Source organism: Micropterus salmoides, unplaced genomic scaffold (assembly GCF_014851395.1).
Source record: "Micropterus salmoides isolate LMB-PRFRI ecotype aquatic unplaced genomic scaffold, ASM1485139v1 Ms_hic_scaffold_4, whole genome shotgun sequence".
NCBI classification, from domain to species: domain Eukaryota; kingdom Metazoa; phylum Chordata; class Actinopteri; order Centrarchiformes; family Centrarchidae; genus Micropterus; species Micropterus salmoides.
In genome coordinates, this window is record NW_024043372.1 from 17644166 (window position 1) to 17660334 (window position 16169).

The following is a 16169-nucleotide window of genomic DNA, read 5'->3' on the forward strand; positions in this document are numbered from 1 at the left end:
ATGTTGATCTGTCAGTCGATCAGTTTGTCGGTCAACTACTTTGGTCTAGTCTGAAATATCTCAACAACCTTATGACGGATTTCCATGAAATTTTGTACATTCAGGGTCCCCAGAGGATGAATCCTACAGACTTTGGTGATCCCCTGACTTGACTTTTCCTCTAGCACTACCACGAGGTTCACATTGTGGTTTTAAGTGAAATATCTCAACAACAATTAGTTGGATTACCATAGAAATTGGTACAGACTGCCCCCCGCAGGATGAATTGTAAAACCTTGGTGGTCCTTTAACTTTTTAACTATCGCCGTTATCAGGTCAAAATAATAATCTAACCAATACTTTGGTTTATGACCAAATATGCCTAACTGTGTGTTTATTGCTAATTAGCAAATGATAGCATGCTAAGATGGTATCTTAAGATGGTGAACATGGTAAACAATATACTTGCTAAACATCAGCATGTTAGCATTATCATTGTGAGCATGTTAGCATGCTTACTTTAGCATTTAGCTGAAAGGTGTGCTGTGTAAGCTAAGCATTCCTGTATATTGCAGTTTTCAAAGTGATACTCATGGGTTTCTTTTTTTCATATTCATGTTATTTGTGTTGTGCTTCTTAAAGAGCCTCACCGTGTGTGTAAAGCCTAATAGAAACACTGAGAGGCAACATATTTCTTAAAGGCTCTGTAAATACGCCTGGATTATAAAAAGCATCTGTCATCATTATCACTGTCATCATCATCTGTATCACCAGTTTGTCTTTCTCACATGAGCGATAACCTGCTCTACAGTTTCAGAACACCACGTTTGTCCCTGATGTCTGAGCAGTGAAACTGACAGGGGGCCAGCTGTCTGCCTGTGTGTTTGCCTGTACTCTGCTCTCTATTACTACCACCTCCTTCTGTAATTACAAGCTCCACTGCACACAGGCTCACCATCAGGTGGGGCCAGGGCCACAAGCACAGCACCACCAGCTCTCATCATTGTTGCGTTTCAAATTCTACCCGTGTGAGAGCTGCAGGCCAACTGGAGGCTTTTTGCACATCTGAGGTGCCACAGCCTGCGGGCCAATCAGCCAGTTGGGATTAGAAAAGCAAAATTTCGCTTCGTATCATTAGAAGGTTAGTTCACCCCTCATTGGTTCACCATCTGGGCATTATTTCCTTTCCTCTCAGTGGTGTGGCTTTTCAGTAGCACTGTATCAGCACTGCACAGCCTACAGCATGGTGGATGGAAACAAAAAGAACCAATGATGGAAGGGAAAGATTTGGGCAGATGAGCACAGGGGGGTAGCAAAGGAAGTGAACCGTGACAGAAATGGGGATGGTGTAGAAAGAAGAAAAATTAAAGGAAATGGACCAAATGAATAAGGAAATATGAACATAAAAAGTAGGTTTTTGTTAGACATCTTTTGACACAATCCACTAGTTCCACACACAACCATTACAGTGACATAAGCCATGACATTGCATATGATCCCACCTGACATTAAAATGAAGCTGCTTTGCATAATATCACAAGTCAGTATAAGGTGTCACCTGACAGCTTTATGACAATTACGAATTACCTTACGAAAAGATAAATATCACCATCACAGTCACGCATTTGTCATTCCCAAAGGCGATGCAGATTTTTTTTATATTAACATTGGTTTAATCCTTACTCATTTCCACGATTCAAACTTTAACTGTTAAACCCTGCGAGACTCTAATCTCCCAGTGAGAGCCTAATAATTTATCTCGATGTGGGAGTAAAAGTCTGCATTAAGACTGCTCATTTGGGATGTTCCACAAGGGTATTTCATTTTGGAAGACAGCGGGCTAAGAAGATTATAAGCACAGTTTTCAATTTATCTATCTCACACATCCTGACTCCCTTTATTGGCTGGGACCCTCTTATCATGTTTTGCCAGGAGCTAGAGCAGCTATTGGCATCTTCCTCTGCATGTGCTACTTTGGAGTGGTGGCATTTGATGCAACACTACTGCTACTTATTTTTACCCATAGCATGCACAAGTTGATTAAAGTTGATTAAAGTTAATCAACCAAATATTGGATGGATGGAAGTTTAGAAAATGAAAATAGTGAACAAGTGTCACTTAAGGGTGCATAAGAGTTATTTATGGCGACTTTATGGAATCCAGTCATCTTTAGAGATAACTTACAGCCAAAGCAACCCATAGAGGCCTACATTATGCATCAACTGGCCCTTGAGTGATTCAGAAAGGGAGAGAGAGATGAAGAGAGAGAGAGAGAGAGAGAGAGAGAGAGAGAGAGAGAGAGAACTTGCTGATATAAAAAAAGAAGCTGCAGGAGTAAGGATATAAAACCTTGAGACAAGAGGATGCTCTTCTCTCAAACCCGCTGCCATCTCAGTGGTGGAAATGTTGGAGTTGGGGAGGGTCGACTTTGAGGTGACATTGACGCTATGTAGATGAGAGTGAGGATCCTGCGCTCAATGTTACGTCCCTGCTCGCTTCAACTCAGACGGCGGCAGCTCCTTTCCCCGTCTTCACTCCCCTCCTCTCTTTCAGCACCACTCCTTTCAGGACAGCACCTCGCTCTCAAAGACGCATTTGTCCACCAACCTCCCCCCTCAGGATCCTATATGTGTTCGCTTTCGTCGGATGCAAAGTTTTCACCTTGGTTTTAATCTAAAAGCGCAAGAAAGTAACTTTTTTTTTTTTTTTTTCGGATTTTCCCATCGGGGAAAAAATCTGGTAAATAAACGATTTTTACTGTAAGTATTATGTTAAACAGTATGCATTTTTACGTGGATTAGGGATATATTTCTGCTTGTTGACATACTTAGCGAGGGCAACCGAGGAATCTAACATATGCAGATGCGCTGAAATTGGCAATGTGCACGGATGTTCGACTCCAATTCACTTGATGGCGACGAAAGAGACTTAGCCTATCTCACGAGGAGCATTAGCGTATATGATTAAGTCGTGCAGCCACGTTTAAAATATGTCGAATGAAAATGTGTGATGTGTGTAAAAATGTAGCCTATATAATTTTTTGATTTCTTCACAAAAATCCAGATTTGTCTTTGAAAGCGCGTATCTCTTGGAAGTCAAATGGTACATGGATCTGGAATACTATCAACAGATTAATATAAAATACTTAGCCTATCATATAAAATATAAAAACATTTGTGACCCTGTTGCCTCACGTTGCTCTTGACAATTACGCACGCGAGGTGACTAAGAGCGCGCTCCGTGTTTGATTCGTCTTCATGAGCAGATGTTCATTGTGCCTTTCAAAAATTAAAAATAATTGCTAAAATTGTGTTGTTTGAAAAACGGTGTAGTTAATAGTTTGTTTTAATACTTTTATTATATTAACTGATATTTGATGAAAATGTCTACTCAAAACCTCCAAGGAGTTATTAGCTTCTCCAGTTGATTAATTCGACATTAACTTTGCGTCTGACTTCTAAATGTGTTTAATTGCTCATCTCTTGTACCGCAGCAATAGGAAGTGGGCCATTGAATTTAGAGCATAATGAATCAAGGACAAGAGCAGGCTCTAAATTTCTGCTAACATGCATTCACTCCAGGCAATTAAAAGTAATTCTTATTGCATGACAAGTCTTTATTTGATCTTGCGGGGTTCACGGATCGTGGGGCACATTTTCTCTTTCCTCCCCTGAAGAAATGCCATGCAGTCAGACTGGATGCTTGCAATAATCGTGTATACTGATATTTTTAAACGTATTTTTAATCACAGGCCAGTCAAATGCCCAACTAAATACACAATTTAGTCTCAAATTTAATATTTTTTTCCCCAGAAAACTAATTCACTTATATTTCCACTTTTATTGAATTGAAGTTCAGAATCACAGATTGTTTTTGTAATGTCTAACAATTAAGAAAGAATTACGCAAATGCGTCTGTTATTCTCAAGACCTGACATTTCGACTGCAGAAAACATTTCAACCAATAGATTTGCATGCAAGTAAAATTATCTCACCTAATTGATGTCTTCTGTCTTTTTACAAGTGTATTTTTAACTCTATACATATATTTATGCTTTCAGGGTTGTTGGACCGCGGCTCAACTGCCCCTGCTTCTGCTCTTGATTATCAATCTTATTACCCCGATTATTCGTCTCTACTCGGTGTTATCTGGGAGCTAGGTGTACAGGACGGAGAATCTGTTTACCTGGACCGGTACTGAAACCCCCTCCTCTTCACAGGTCAGGACTATCCAACACGCACAGTGACCATGGCCACCAACGGGACCAAAGCCTCGGACGGACACGTCTTAACGGAGACGGTGAATGACGCGCCCACCACCACGCCAAACGACAAACCCAAAACCTTGGTGGTGAAAGTGCAGAAGACGAAAAATGAGATACCCGAGAGAGAGACCTGGGGTGGGAAATTTGACTTTCTTCTCTCTTGTGTCGGATACGCAATCGGACTCGGAAATGTGTGGAGATTTCCTTATTTATGTGGAAAGAACGGAGGAGGTAATCAGGAATTCTTGGCATTTTTTTTTCATTCATCCATGTACCTAAAGGAGAGCAAAGATCTCGACATAAAAACCTGCCAGTTTGCCCCCGGAGGTTTTTAATTGAAAATAAATCTAAAATGTATTTCCTATCTAAGGCGTGCGTAACTGCGCACAAACGAAAGTTTGCGCAATGATCTGGGCGCAGTGTGAAACAAAATACAAATTTTTACCAGATATTTTATCTGGATTATGATGAATGTTAACAGTTCATGATTTACGTTCACTTACACGCCTTTACCTCTTACCTCTCATTCAGGGGCCTTCTTGATTCCTTACTTTTTGACCCTCATATTTGCTGGAATGCCACTGTTCTTTCTGGAGACGGCTCTTGGTCAGTACACTTCTATTGGAGGGCTTGGAGTGTGGAAGCTGGCCCCCATGTTCAAAGGTAAAAAGACCGTGACTCTACACTTTTTATGTTAAGGGCTTGCTTCGTGAAGGCCAAGTTGATTAACAGACATTGGCAAAGTCAGAAATTGGTGCTCTTTGCAATTACATAACAGTGGGCAAAGGCTTATCCTCCGTGATCTACCAAAACTTTCAAACATGCCTTACATATTATTTTTCTCCTTTTATTTCAACAAATATTTCAGCACAATTTAACATCATGCCTGTGCTCTACCATTGTTTCAGGTGTGGGTCTGGCTGCTGCTGTTTTATCCTTCTGGCTAAACATCTATTATATTGTAATCATTTCCTGGGCTATTTACTACCTGTACAACTCCTTCACTTCTGTGAGTATTTGATATTCATGTGAATGCTGTTCCCTAATCAAACAATATAATAATAGGATATGAATACCTTTTGAAAATGTAGGGGCAGGGGGACTTAAAGTGGTAGTAGTTTACTTTATTTTTACTGAAAATCTTTTCACACAAACGTCCTTTTAAATCTTCTTTGTTTGTGTGTTTCTTCTTTTTTTTTGCTCAGGTTGTATTTTTATAGTAACCCTTTAAGTTATGTGGCAGGTTCTGTTTGCCAGCACCTCTTACATAAGGGTGCGCGGCCCTTAACAGGGCATGACATTTATTACTTCCTTTCCCACATAATTAGTGCCTTACACAAGGTATTGATAAATGCTATTTGGCTATAAGGCATTTACTACGCTGAATAAAGCATGAAATCTCAATGAGTATCATGGTCTTGGCTGCTCGACAGCCAGAAATAATGGGACCCGGTTGTGGGAGAGAGGTCCATCTAAAAAGAGCTGTCTGTGTGATTTTCAAAAATCTTTCTTTCCCTTTAATTTTCAGGATCTGCCATGGCAGAGCTGTGGCAATTCCTGGAACACAGACCGCTGCTACACCAACTACAGCATTGCGGACACCAGAAACCTCACCAGCGCAGTGGTGGAGTTCTGGGAGTAAGCTAGACACAAGAGTCTGTTGAGATCGCAAGGACACTGCTCTGTTGTGAACAGATTAAAGCTTCACAGAAGGGTCATGATCCCTACTGTGCATAATGACGATCAGGGTTAGAGTCTGATATGGCCATTTGGTTCTGACCATAGTTCTAACAAGCCAATGGTTCACCAAATCCATGTATCTCCAGAAACTTCTAAAGTGGGAAATATTTTGTACGTACAATAAGGGGCCACAAACAATTCTATATAAGAACATGAATAAAACAAGTTGTATGTACACATGCATGCATACAAGCATGACTTCCCTTTACTGTGGTGCCAGAAAAAAGCTTTAGGGGTGAAAAAGAAAGCAAGGGACAGGGGTCTTTGTGAATATCCAGGCACGTGTATGCATATTTGTGTGTGCACCCATGTGTGCTGCGTGTATGAGATTAAGGATGCATTTGTGCGTTGTAGTAAGACCACTTTACTCCTTCCCTGCAGACGTAACATGCACCAGATGACCGATGGTCTGGAGAAGCCTGGGGAGGTCAGGATCCCACTGGCTATTACACTCGCCATTGCATGGGTGCTTGTCTATTTCTGTATCTGGAAGGGGGTCAGCTGGACTGGCAAAGTAAGTACAAGCAGAGGACAGAGGCAGACACAAAACAAAATGGATAGCCAAAATCCTTTCATGAATTGAATTTGCATCATCTTAAGGTCATAGAATAGGCACGACATGTTGGATTGTTATTTGAATTAAGGGATGACATATTGTCACTTAACAATGTTTCTGTCCAATTGTAATTTGTTTTACTGTAGGATGAGCTAAAATTTTAGAACTTCTAAAAGATCATGTTACATCTTGATTTCATGAGGTTTACTGTCTTATATTATAAATTAACATTTATATGAAAATCAGAACAATTGATAATAGCCTTTTTCACTCTTTATCTCTTTGTTTGCTAAGTTTACGATTGGTAGATTTGTCATTGATTTTTATACATAGCAGTTGTATCAGTGACTGTGTCTCTACTGATTCTATTCATTGTCAGCAGATTTTTATCACAAATGATCTGAATTGTGTTGACGTTGATAACACAGTGCCAAATGAGTTCAGATAAGGAGGGAAATAGTGCACCGAGAGTGTGCTGAACCCAACCATTGTGGGGTCATTTTGCCTTTGGGGAATGGCTGACTGGGTCACTGTGCTGCACTGTGCTGTGTGGATGGTGCCACAGTACTGTAACGCTGTTCATGTTAAGTTATACAACTTAGCAGTTTTCACTTCTTCTGTAGTTTTGTTGCCTTGCAGGACAAATTCCAAATAAAATAATGCTCAGTAGCAGATTGATATTAAAGTTAGTTTTGGCTTAAATAGACATCTCCTTCTTTTCTAACAATAACTTTGTCTCCCACAGGTGGTGTACTTCTCAGCCACATACCCTTACTTTATGCTGTTCATCCTGTTTTGTCGTGGTATCTCTCTACCTGGTGCAATTGATGGGATCCTCTTCTATATCACACCAGACTTTGCCAAACTTAAGGAGTCTGAGGTATGCTCTCTGCTCCCCCTGCTCTCTCACATCATTAAAGCTCAACAAGAACATGAGATGAAGCTAGACGAGGTGTGGAGAGACAATGCGAGGTCTTACTGAGTTAAGTCGATCAAGATGGGATGCAATGGAATCAGAGTGCATCAGATAGGACCAAGTGTAACAAGATAGCACTTAGGTGAACAAGTATTGTTCCCGGTTCCTGCCATTACATAAAAGGTTTACAAGAGACATGCATTTGTACACATGGCTTGATCAGCCCTGTCACAAAAGAGGTCATATCGTCAGTAAAATAAATGAATCCCGTCCAATTTCTTTATTTTATAAAAAATCTATTTAGCATCAAGTTTGCACAAGTTACATCTACACCATGTAAACCTCTTTTTCTAATGTTTGTGTGGCAGGTGTGGCTGGATGCTGCCACTCAGATCTTCTTTTCCTATGGGCTGGGATTAGGCTCTCTGATAGCTCTTGGCAGCTACAATACCTTCAATAACAATGTGTACAGGTAGGTGATTTGTTATGTTTCATGTCACATGAATGACACATGAATACCTGTGCAGATGAAATCTCACTGTCTAGCACCGGTCACTCACACATCTTTTTTAGAAGGAGACTGTGCAAATGTCTCTTGCTAGGATTATTTTTGGTTTCCTGGCAACATGGTGTCTGCTGTACCTTCTATTTTGGGACTATTTGAGCCTCCAGCTGTATCAGTCATTTCATTATTTTGGCTCTACATTTGACACTCATAGGTACAGGCGTTTGGTTTGCCTCAGCCTCTGTCACATTGTTGGATAAACACTGGTCTGCAGCCCAACTACATAAATCTTTGGTTCCAACTATTTTGAAGCAGCTTGAGCTCACTGCCATTTTATACGAACAGGTCAATATAAATGTATTCAGCTGCTGTGCTGCTGCAGGATGCAAAATGGCTCTCCACCGTCCCTTCCCCCTATGCCTCTAGACAATGTGTGACGGGTTGATAAGGAATTGATATTGGCGTGACAAAGGCTGCCTTGTGCTTTGTCTCTCCCCTACAGAGATTCTGTCATTGTCTGTTGCATCAACTCCTTCACTAGCATGTTCGCTGGCTTTGTCATCTTCTCTATTGTGGGATTTATGGCCAATGTAACAAAGAGACCCATCGCTGATGTGGCAGCCTCAGGTAATTGCAATCACCGTTGAAACTCGATAGTGACAATAGGCGCAGACAAGAGATACTTGCGAAAATTAGCCCTTGAAATTGCAAGATGTTATTCTTTCAGTCAGAAAGGGAAGGTTTTAGCTTGGCACTATATGTCAGTACTTTCTGGTTTTATTAGAAAGGACATTACTCAGTGATTTTGCTAAATACTTACTTTGACATTCAGTACTCACGTTTTTTCCTCCAAGGACACTTTGGATTTGAAATGTTTGCATTTCATCTAGTATTACAGTTACTTTCATTATAGCTGAGATTTTCTTTGTCATAATTGTACAGCTCATTTGTTGTTAGTGTCCACATCACCATGTCTTTGTCTTTTGTCAGGACCTGGCCTGGCATTTTTGGCTTATCCTGAGGCCGTCACCCAGCTGCCAGTTTCTCCTCTCTGGGCCATACTCTTTTTCTCCATGCTGCTGATGCTGGGTATTGACAGCCAGGTAAAGAAAACCCAACAGTCTCAGGTTTTTGGACCATATTCATATAGCAAATGCTGATGCTACAGCTTCTGTCAAGAAATGCTTTGACAAATAAAGGCAAAAATAAAATAAACTAATAAAAATGTTCATGTTTAAGGTCAGGACTGTATTGTTTCAGGGTGGAAACCTTCACAGTGTATCACTGCGATGTTACACTGCGTACTTTAACATAATTTAAAATTGCAATATTTGCTGTTTCTCTTTATTCGTGAAGTCAATCCTAAACCTTAGAAATTGACCAACTGTTTTTACTGTGGCAAGAGTGTTTTGACATGACTCTGCACTTTCTCTAGTTCTGCACTGTGGAAGGTTTCATCACTGCACTGGTTGATGAATTCCCTCAAGTTCTCCGAAACCGCAGAGAGATCTTCATCGCTGTCGTCTGCCTTGTTTCTTACATCATTGGACTTTCCAACATCACACAGGTAAATTTTTCTTTCTTGTTCGATAGTTTAACAGCTTTTAGAGACATTACTGGGTAGTTAGATCAAAGACATTCACAACAGCCTCCAACTGAATGAGGTTGATATCTGTTGCAATATTCAATGGTCAAAATTGAGTCTGCATTTCTCCAGTTTATCAAGTAACCACACCATTATCTCATATTTCTATTTTACATTTCTGATATTGGCATTGTCACAGGGTAATAAAACATTTCCCACAGACATGTAAGCATCCTACAGGACACCAGTGGTGTGACATCGGCAGCTGTCCCAGTAATCTGCTACATTGTTATCTCTGCTTGCCCTTACAGTGGCCCTCATTTGAAATCCAAAGAGCCTCTATGTAAAAAGGTCATGGTGTCATACTTCCTCTGAGACTGTAGTTCCTAGCCAAAGTGTTTCAGGTCATTTAGCATCATGTTTCAGTCTGCAAACATGAAACAACTTGAAACAGGTTCAAAGCCATGATTTAATTTCACTTATTTACCTGCTAGCTGCCGGACCAAAGGATGAGGACATTTGGCCGAGAGCACGATGTCTCACACCTTCCGGCCAGATTACCATGAAATTCTGTATTTTTATCAATGATGAATTTTGGGACCACCTGATATAGTATCTAGCGCCACCATCAGGCCAAAATGCACCCTTGACCGACACTTTATGTCCATGACATGGTATCACTAATGGCTATATTTTCATGAAATTTGTTGTGTATATCCATGATCCATGGAGGATGAATCTTAATGCTTTTGGTGACCCCCTGACTTTGCCTCTAGCGCCACCATCAATCCACAATTTCCATTTAATTGGGGGAAAAAATAATAAATGACATCATAAAATAGCTTGCTCATGAAATTTGCTGAGCACATTTAAATTCCTAGAGGAATAGAAACTCAGTTTTAAACATATTAAGATTCTAATTAAAAATGCTGTTTAACTACTAAATTTGTTTAGTTCATTTTGTATTAAAATACAAGTTAGAATCTTTGTTTAATTGTATTGGTCTACTGTTATCTTCCACCATTGATAGCAGCATATCTTAGCATTGATAACATGCTCAGTGAACCACATTTTAATATGATTGGTATAAATTCTAAACTTTCAGATTCAGACTACACTGAGTGCAGTATGTCAAAAACAATGTTAAGAAATGTTTTTTCCTTATCATTTTCCCACAAAATTACACAATTTAAAACAAAAAACAATAAAGGAGGGAGCAATCAGCAAAAACTTGGCAATGATGCTTTTGTGTCTGCCAAATTGCAAGCTAAAAACAACAGAATCACTGCAGGCCAAGGTCATGTTGACTAATGACACTCGAAGACCCTGCATTGTCCCTCTACTTCTGCCCAACTGGATTACCATCACACCACATGCAGAGCCCCGTTAGAATAAGGCAGCTACCCTTATCTCTGCTCTAGGCAGGATAAAATACTGAATATCAAGCTTCACAGAGTAAGAGTTGACAAACTGTAGCAGGTCTCTTTGAGCTGGTCTCCGTAACGACCTGATAGCTGCAAGAGATTGTAGACAGACTTGAAATGTTTCAAGGAGATGCTGCACTGGTCTTGTCTGTGCTGCACAGCCCCAGTTTCCAAGGAAGTCTTAGCACTGTCTCTTACTGTCCTCACCAATGAGACGTCACTAACTCTCACCAGCCAAAGCCGCTGGTGCTCTCGCCCTTGGTGTTATTCCACTTGACCGATTTAGTCCTGCACATCCAATACTATAATTGCTTCTTCGATGGTTTCCTTTTCACCTCTCTTATCATCTTCATTTCTTTTGTTCTTCTGCTTCTCTCCATTTGTAGGGTGGACTGTATGTGTTCAAGCTATTCGACTACTATTCAGCTAGTGGAATGTGCCTGCTCTTCCTGGTCTTCTTTGAGTGCATCTCTATTTCCTGGTTTTATGGTGAGCCACTCTTCTGTAATCCTCTAAATGTTGTTTTGTCTCCATCTAAACACAGGACTGCATATTTTCGTCTGTTGTTGCTAAATTATTGGAAACTAAAACCTCAAGATTTAACGTCTAAGATCCAGACTACAAACATATCTGAGATCATAAATTACGAACTGATCTATAGTCACGCAACACAAATAATTAAAAATGTATTCATTACGCTTTGGTTCCAGGTGCAAACAAATTCTATGACAACATTGAGGAAATGGTTGGCTACAGGCCCTGTCTGTGGTGGAAGGCCTGCTGGGTCGTTTTCACTCCGCTCATTGTGGCTGTAAGTGTTATCTGTGGGTAACATGGATGGATTTATCTAACAATGTTCCAGACACCAACAGGGAAAGTAACACCCCATCATGGACATTGTTTAGGCTCATAAGGTCTCAGGTGAAGCTATGTATTGAGAATGATTGCTATAAGCCTTATATACAGTAATACTTCAGATTAGGCTAACCTAGAATTTAATTGCATTCACACTGTCTCTGACCATGATGCATGAAGTTGCTGAGATCTATTTTCTTGTCCGTCTTGTCCAGGGAGTCTTCTTGTTCAGTGCAGTGCAGATGGTTCCCCTCACCATGGGTGACTATGTGTTCCCAGCCTGGGGCCAGGGGGTTGGCTGGTGCATGGCCCTCTCCTCCATGACCCTCATCCCAGGCTACATGGGCTACATGTTCCTCACACTCAAAGGCACATATAAAGAGGTAATAAGATCAATATTGGTTCAGTCTAATAGTAATGAATACTTGCACTACACTACACACAGTTAATAATTTTTTCTTACAAAGAACGCATGTGGAGTTACAAAGTGCTTATAAGAAAAAGTACACATTAACTGCAAATGCAAATTAAATCTAAATACTGTATGATCTATATACAAACACTTAAGGAATTGTTACATCTAAATGTAGGTAAATTAGTATATAAATACCAAGATTTCCCCAGAACAAATGCATCACTGTACCCAGCACTGAACTCTGCACACATTTATTAGCTATTTTGAATTTTAATCTGCAGTCGACAGCAAGGCAGACTCTTAACTCTGTTAAGAGTTTCAAGTCGATTACTCGGTATGCTAGATTTTTAGCTCAAACATATTAAAACGCACTGCATGATAGACAAATCCAACACAGTAGTGTTTTCACTACTGTGGTCCCTGTTTTGTAAGAATAATGTAATGTAAATGCGACAAACAAGCCCTGAGGATTTTACAGGGGAGATCTGTTTTAACCATGGAGGGCAGCTTGAACGAAGATTTAAGGTCACCCTGTAGATATTTACCGACAGTCTGGCTCAAGTATGTTTACCAGAATATCCTCATTCGAGGATTTATATAATCTTTACTTACTTTTTACAACACTTACATAATGGCACTTACATAACGTAGTACCTGAAATGTAATTTTGCAGCAAAGAGACTCTTATCACTGGATATAAAATGCTCAGCTTAGCCCAGTGTGGTTTTCCTCTGTGCATTATAACGGTACTGTGATTAAATGCTTTTGTAATGAGCAAGCACATAGGCATACTGGGTAAAGAAGTAATAAATTGCCATGATGAGTAGAACAGTGATAAAAGGATTAGTAAAAGAGTTTCTAATTAGTTCTGTTAACAATTTTTTTGCTGTACCAGCCACTGAGATCTCACTAAATTATACCCATTTGTATGCAGCAGAATGGTACACTGCACATTTATTGATCTGATGATCCTAATCAATGGCAGATAATACCTTTTCCAGCATGCCATTTACATTTACTGTTACTACCATATAGCTTTATAGCCACCACTGACAGAATAAATGGGCCATAATTGCAGGCAGTGCAACAGAGGCTGTCAGAGGCGATGTGCAGGTGTCAGATCCTGCAGTACCAGCTGATGGCTGATTGTCAAATTGTAGCAATCAGCCAGCTGATTAGTGCTCTGCACCCAGGCGGACCCTTAGTTTCACAAACACTCCATATAAATGCCTACTGTGCAGCAGATCCCAGTAGACTACCCAGAGTTCAGAACATTTGGAAGAAGGACCAACTTTGAGATGGTTTGATTTAGTTTCGTGGCTTATTTGTTATTGCCATGACTATCGGCTTTTATTTTTCTTTACCAGCCATATCTTAGGCTGTATTAATTTATATAACCATATATCACATCTGGGAAAATTCTTTTCTGAGAGTATCTTGTAGAAAGTTTACTCTCAGAGCCTGAGGCTGTACATACATAATGCTCACAGCTGTGTAGCTGGTGTGTTTTGTTACAGCTTATGGGTTTGATCATAAACTTTGCAGCTGTTTGGTCCCTACTAATGGTGTGTCTCATTGTAATTTCGACACCATCAGTGTATTTTTCAGCTGTGTGATATCAGCGGTATTACTGCTCCTCTCTGTGCTTCTCCCTTTCAGCGTCTGCGGATGATGATCAAGCCTGTCGTACTGGTGAAGGCTCAGGAAAATGGCCCTGACCAGCAGACAGAAAACCAGAGTCAGAACCCTGCCAACGAGGAAGCTTACATCTAGAAACTTCTGCCTGTCTCTGACTCGACGGCCAGACTGGCAATCTACATAGAAGGAAACGTAATCAAGGTTGGGAACGACCACCAGACTTCCATGTCTGCTTTTATTCACCTACCTCCTGGGGACACGTGAGACCAACCTGATTACACAGTTATTTTTAGGGGGTTTTCTGTTTTGTTTATTTGTATAATACAGAGTTATAAAACTTATGAGGAAAAACAAACTACCCAGCAAAATTGTTGTGATATCATGGATTTCATTATGCAAAAAAGTTAGTCTTCTTAGAAAAGCAAATGTGACTTAGGAAATTACTGTATATTGAATATATAATTTAAATTTGGAGGCCCACGTTGATTCAATAGTATTGTGCTACTGAAGATATTAATTATTCTACTAAACTACAATTACTGTACAAAGAAAAAATATTGGTTAATTTTGCTTGTACATGAAATAAATACATTAAAATGAATGCAGTGTATTAGGTGAAAAAAATGCAATTTGAAAGTTTGTAAAGTGAAAATTGAATATTGACCAATTTAAGGCAATGACAATATGGGGATGTGCAACAGGTAAGGCCAAATCTGCTTGTATGTGTACAATATAATTTAGACAGACTATCACTCCCTTGGAGGATCCTGCAGTTCCTCTATGATGTTTACCACCCATGTCTGGGGCTACCTTTGAAAAGCACAAGCACAGTATGGAATTTTGAACCGTCACACTTTTTTTTGGCTCAATTGAAAATTGTGACAACAGCAAAAATAACTTACATAGGATACATAGCAAGAGACTGTTATAATTGTTTCTTTGTTTTCTAAAGAACAATAACTTTGTATGTTGTCTGAATCTTTTTTGTAGAATCATTTTTAGGTCATTTTCTATATGTGAGAGTGAGAAGGACCAAAATCTAAACTCAAGTTTGAAAGATTGGTACAGAATTTTAACCCGCTGGCTGTATATGGATTAACTCAAGCATCCCTTTTTGTCTCTCTAAAGAGAAACTGGGTACAGTAGTGGAGACAACATCCGCCTACAAGCACAATTTGGATCTGTAAACTACCACCTCTAAAAATGTAGGTGTAGCCAATACAGAAATCCCACATTTGCACTGTGCGTACAATATTTCTGCCTGACATTATTTGGAAAATGTAGATTTTGACAACCAGTTAAGTGTAAAGACAGAGTTGGGTTGCAATAAGCCAATGCTAATTCTGATCTATATTTGAAACTGTGAGAATGAATAGTTACCACTATTCTGACTGGAGCCGTTTACTTGTATATCTATTTAGTAACCCACTTCTCAGGAACAAAGGTGGACGTGACCAAATTCTCTCAGATACTACCATTATACACTGAAACAATTAATGATGTATTTTTTTAAAAATCAGCCATTTTCTCAATTCAATTAATCCAACATGCTACCTTAAACAGCAACAAAACATGAACACACAAATCAGTATAAAGACTACATATACGTACTCGGGCACCCTCGAAAGCTGATCCAAATTGTTTCCTATTTTCTATGTGCTATTCAGTTTCAATAATTTCTTTCAGTGTAAATGAACTGTGATGGCGTTCACTCAGTCATTTTAGTAGGAGCCATAGTGTGTTTCTATCCTGTGGCGAGTGCAGATTTCAGATAGCAGACTAGGAGAGAGAAACTTTGGCTTAGTCAGAGAACAAAGCCAGAAAAAGCACTGTTAATACACGAGGATATAGCCAGATGCTATATAGGCCAACACCACTAAAACTACTCCTTTTCATAGAGTAAAAAAAACCTATTATTACATATCAAGTTTGCTTGGCAATATCAAAAACATATGTAGAAGCTGACTTTGTGACAGACCACTGACATCACTGTATTACTATGAAGGAGGATAAAGAAAATGTGCTTCTGTGGCAGCTACATGCGACAGGAATCAGGCTGAATCAGTCCCGTTTATTTTCTTTTACTTAAATATATTTTTTTAAAGATATGTGCATTAAAACGTGCAATGACAAAGGGTTCCGTAAATTTTGTATAAAGTTACCATACTGCAGTTTTCTCTCTTGAATGATGTTGTAAACTGGACTGTGTAATACATGTGTCTGTGAATGTCTGTACAACCTGAGTTTTTCTTTTCTTTTGTCTAAATGTTGAACAAAAAAATGTGATATTAT

At 39.5% G+C, this 16169-nt stretch overlaps 1 protein-coding gene across 4 annotated transcripts; it reads left to right on the top strand.

The window, feature by feature from the left end:
• The first annotated feature begins 2313 nt into the window (after nt 1-2313).
• On the top strand, nt 2314-15387 carry slc6a1b (solute carrier family 6 member 1b). 4 transcript variants are annotated; one of them, XM_038697617.1, is made up of 15 exons: nt 2314-2738; nt 4199-4474; nt 4775-4906; nt 5152-5252; nt 5772-5881; nt 6365-6497; nt 7285-7419; nt 7824-7927; nt 8463-8587; nt 8951-9063; nt 9396-9527; nt 11356-11458; nt 11680-11780; nt 12040-12207; nt 13899-15387. In XM_038697617.1, the coding sequence occupies exons 2-15, from the start codon at nt 4228-4230 to the stop codon at nt 14010-14012; spliced, it is 1818 nt and encodes a 605-aa protein (XP_038553545.1). In that variant the 5' UTR covers nt 2314-2738; nt 4199-4227; the 3' UTR covers nt 14013-15387. The 4 variants fall into 4 exon arrangements, with proteins under 4 accessions (XP_038553545.1, XP_038553546.1, XP_038553542.1 ...); XM_038697618.1 differs by having other exon boundaries at nt 2314-2718; XM_038697614.1 differs by having other exon boundaries at nt 2315-2738; nt 4040-4474.
• Nucleotides 15388-16169: the final 782 nt, after the last annotated feature.